Below are 4,765 nucleotides of genomic sequence, written 5' to 3' on the forward strand. Positions count from 1 at the left end.
TGATCACCCCCTAGCCACTCCCCTGCCAGCCTGATCAATGCCTAACTGCTCCCCTGCTGGCCCGATTGCCCCCAACTGCCCTCCCCTGCCGGCCATCTTGTGTCCACATGGGGGCGGCCATCTTGTGCATTGGAGTGATGGTCAATTTGCATATTACCGCTTTATTAGATACGACTAGAGGCCCAGTGCACAAATTCATGTGCAGGTACGGTCCCTAGGCCTGGCCTGTGATCAGGGCCATCTTCCCTGGCTGCCTGCAGCCAGCCCCGACCTCCACCGCCACCTACCCCCGGTTCCCTGTTCGCCATCAGGCAATCAGAGCCTGCTGGCTGCGGGGAGGGACCAAGAGGTCGGCCATTCCACCCGCTCCCTGGCCCTGCCCCCCACCCCAGTTCCCCATTTGCCACTGGGTGATCAGAGCCTGCCGGTTAGGCAAAGGGACCAAGAGGTGCTCAGTGCGCCTCATAGTGACTGGCCATCTGAGGCTTGCCTGCGCCTCAGGCCGGCCCTGGGCGGCTGGGGGGCTAAGGGGACTGGGGGACTCCAGAGGCAGGTGCATGGAGTGGCCTGGCCCACCTGGGGGCGGACCCGGCCTTGTCGTGCGCCTGCCGCCCCAGTGGGGCTGAGGGGACTGGATGCCCCCATCTTGTGGCTGTGGCCACCACCATCTTTGAGGGCGAGGCAGTCAATTAGCATATTCCCTCCTTATTGGCTGTGGGGCACCACCATCTTTGTGACAGTGTGAGGGTCAATTAGCATATTACCCTTTTATTATATAGGCCATGGGAGGGCTCCAGGGCGTGTCCAGCCCGTCTTGCTCATTCCTGATTGGCTGGACCCCAGCAGCAAGCTAACCTACTGGTCAGAGCGTCTGCCCCCTGGTGGTCAGTGCACATCATAGTGAGCGGTTGAGTGGTCTTAGCATATCATTAGCATGTTATGCTTTGACTGGTTGAACAGACAACCAGACGACCGAACACTTAGCATATTACTGGCCCTGCCCCCCACCCCAGTTCCCCATTTGCCACTGGGTGATCAGAGCCTGCCGGTTAGGCAAAGGGACCAAGAGGTGCTCAGTGCGCCTCATAGTGACTGGCCATCTGAGGCTTGCCTGCGCCTCAGGCCGGCCCTGGGCGGCTGGGGGGCTAAGGGGACTGGGGGACTCCAGAGGCAGGTGCATGGAGTGGCCTGGCCCACCTGGGGGCGGACCCGGCCTTGTCGTGCGCCTGCCGCCCCAGTGGGGCTGAGGGGACTGGATGCCCCCATCTTGTGGCTGTGGCCACCACCATCTTTGAGGGCGAGGCAGTCAATTAGCATATTCCCTCCTTATTGGCTGTGGGGCACCACCATCTTTGTGACAGTGTGAGGGTCAATTAGCATATTACCCTTTTATTATATAGGCCATGGGAGGGCTCCAGGGCGTGTCCAGCCCGTCTTGCTCATTCCTGATTGGCTGGACCCCAGCAGCAAGCTAACCTACTGGTCAGAGCGTCTGCCCCCTGGTGGTCAGTGCACATCATAGTGAGCGGTTGAGTGGTCTTAGCATATCATTAGCATGTTATGCTTTGACTGGTTGAACAGACAACCAGACGACCGAACACTTAGCATATTAGGCTTTTATTATATAGGATAATCAGCAGATAAACCTAAACTTACATTTAGTTCTTGTTCTTTTAAAACAAAATAAAAATGCTTAATAAAACAGAAAGTGATCTTACCAATGCAGGCCACTGAATCTGCTTGCTCTTTGATCCCTGAGTCTGGCTAGGGTTGTTCCTCCTGGCCCAGATTAAGTGGTATTCCACCAAGAAGGCTGAAAAATCTTCATAAACTCTAACCCACTCTCGTTTATCCCATTCAAGATCATCAAATTCCACATACACCTATGGAAAAGAAAACATAAAACTCCGTAAGCAATACAGAGTATGATATTTTAAAATATGTATAAGCCATGACGTTGAATGAGAAGACATTACCAAATTCATTATTCAAATAAACATTTCACTTAAAATCATTATTTAAGTAATCTATCCATAACCACATTATAACCCCTACTTATTATATAAGTCATAAGTTTATTAAGAAAAGCAATTTATAAAATGTTGGTCAGTATAGACTGACCAATACCTATTCAAGACATACTAGAGCACTATATAGATACTGATGATTCTAGAAGCAGAGGTTGGAAAACGTTTTCTATAAAGGACCAAACAGTAAATATTTTAGGCTTTGCAAACCATATGGTCTCTGTCACAGCTACTTACTTCTGACTTCATAGTATGAAAGCAGTCCTAGACAATATGTAAATAAATGAGCTTGGCTTTTTTCCAATAAAACTTTCATACAAAGACAGGCAGCAGTGCAAGATATTTTAAAGCATAAAAAATCAATCAATGCAATAGATCACATTAACAGAATGAAGAACAAAAACATGATTATCTTGATACAGGAAAAAAAAATTTGACAAACACTTTCATGATTAAAAAACAAACAAACCTCAAACTAAGACTAGAAGGAAACAACCTTAACATAATAAAGATCATATTGAAAAACCCAAACCTAACATCATTCTCAATGGTGAAAGACTGAAAGCTTTTCCTCTACACTGGGGACAAGACAAGGATGTTATACTTGGAAAACCAAAACTGACTCTTTTATAACTCATTCAATCATTCTACTCCCTTTTGGCCCCCATTTACATCCCTTTTCATTAATTCTCTAAAGTTATCTTTTCATAGAACTGTCTTCCCGATTAGGTTGAGTTACATTGAAGGCAGTCTTGTTCTTATCTTTTTCTTCCACCCATCTTTTGCTACATTATACCTGAAGTGTTTCAGTTTCCCTGTATTTAAATCTTGTTTGTGCTGGACTCTTTCAAGTTCTTCAGCATGTAAGTTAACTCCCACGTTAACAAACTTAGCTTTGAACTCCTTTAAACAGTTATCTGCCACACATTATATTATCATATGATCATATACTACCCTATATTCTTCAAATGTAGTATCTTTAAATTATAGGTGCAAATTCATTGAGGGCAGAGCTGTTATAGTGTCCAGTACAGTGATGCACATGTACAAAGTGCTTAATAAATATTAAATATCTTCTGACTCCTGCTATCATGGACTTTTAAACATGGAGACAAACTGGTAAAAGATACATTTGATTCTGAGGTCTTTGTGCTGCTGCCCGTTAGAAAGCTAATTAGATGTGTTTACCTATTAGAACTGGTAAAGACAGGGATACACTGTTCAAGGAGTTAACATCTGTTTCTAGTTATCCACACAAAGTCAAGCAGGAGCCCAAGTCTAGAAACAAGACTGTCGGCTTCTTCTAAAAATGATCCTTAGGGGTTGAGATGAGGTCTATCTGGTGTTATGCAAAGGTTTCAAACTATACAAATTTCTCCCACTATTTAAAATTTTATAAGATTCTCATATTTAATTATTAAGTTGTAGTATAAATGGGCTTCTGGGAGGTCCAGAAAAACTGAAGAAGAGACAATGTTAAGGAAAACCTGAACATTTTCTGCTTTGCCCTCATGAACAATTATAATATGGTCTTATTGACAAAACATTTCAGTCAAGAATCCAAAAAGCCAAGGTTTGTAAACATTTCCCTAACCCAAAGGACATAAATTCAATGTAAAGACCTACTGCAGACCGGAAGCCTTACCAATAACAAACAGTTGATGAACACATATTTTGTGTTATGTATATTATATACTGTATTCTTTTTTAAAAATATATATTTTTATTGATTTCAGAGAGGGAGAGGGAGAAAGAGATAGAAACATCAATGATGAGAGAGAATCATTGATTGGCTGCCTCCTGCATGCCCCACACTAGGGATCAAGCCCGCAACCCAGGTATGTGTCTTTGGCCGAAATTGAACCTCGGACTCTTCAGTTCACAGGCTGATGCTGTATCCACTGAGCCAAACCAGTTAGGACTATACTGTATTCTTATAATAAAGCAAGCTAGAGAAAAGGAAATGTTATTAAAATAAAGAAAATAATAAGAGAAAATACATCTATAGTACTTATTGAAAAAAAATCCATGTATGAATGGACTTGAGCAGTTCAAACCCATGCCATTCAAGAGTCAACTGTAGATGTGAGGCCCTCAGTAGACTGAGCTGCAGACAGAATTGGAACCTCCTGCTTCAGCAAGATCCTATTTCTCCAGTATTACCTCCATGAACAGGGAGACTGGGTCTATACCCTGAAGAAGTTTGATCCTACGGGACAACAGATCTGCTCAGCCCATCCTGCTCGGTTCTCCCCAGACGACAAATACTTTCAACACTGAATCACCATCAAGAAACGTTTCAAGGTGCTGATGACTCAGTAACCGCACCCTGTACTGTGAAGGTCCCTTAAATTTCATGTCTTTCCTGCCACCTGCGACTCCTCTGAGACTTCCCGAAACCAAGCTTTTCAGTCTGTGAGCCTTGAAGCTTTCTTAACACCCTTGCTCTTTGGAATCCGGTATCATCATTACCTTTGATCATGCTTGTGCGAAGCAATCATGGTAGCACCACCTTTAAAGGGAACACGTTTGAGGCTGTTTTTCATATTTTGACTGCCACGTTATTAAAATTATTTGAAAGAGAAAAAAAAGTTAACTGTAGTTATTATGCTAGGCGAAATAAGCCAGAAAGAGAAAGATAAGTATCAAGTGATCTTACTCATATGTGGAATCTAATGAACCAAATAAACTGATGATCAAAAATAGACCCAGAGACATAGAAGCATGAACAGACTGTT

At 43.8% G+C, this 4,765-nt stretch overlaps 1 protein-coding gene and 1 pseudogene across 2 annotated transcripts in view; one reads left to right on the forward strand and one right to left on the reverse strand.

Moving 5' to 3' along the window:
• Positions 1-4,765, reverse strand: part of JMJD1C (jumonji domain containing 1C) — a 218,988-nt gene that overhangs the window by 169,000 nt on the left and 45,223 nt on the right. For both annotated transcript variants that reach the window (XM_014538750.1, XM_014538748.1), the window contains one exon: positions 1,719-1,883. Coding sequence is in view for 1 of the 2 variants with exons in the window: in XM_014538748.1 (XP_014394234.1) it covers positions 1,719-1,883 (165 nt within the window). In the remaining variant the exon portion in view is untranslated. The remainder of the gene's footprint in view (positions 1-1,718; positions 1,884-4,765) is intronic.
• On the forward strand, positions 3,539-4,489 carry LOC102257393 (annotated as a pseudogene).

The sequence above is a fragment of the Myotis brandtii genome, unplaced genomic scaffold, assembly GCF_000412655.1.
Source record: "Myotis brandtii unplaced genomic scaffold, ASM41265v1 scaffold196, whole genome shotgun sequence".
NCBI classification, from domain to species: Eukaryota; Metazoa; Chordata; class Mammalia; order Chiroptera; family Vespertilionidae; genus Myotis; species Myotis brandtii.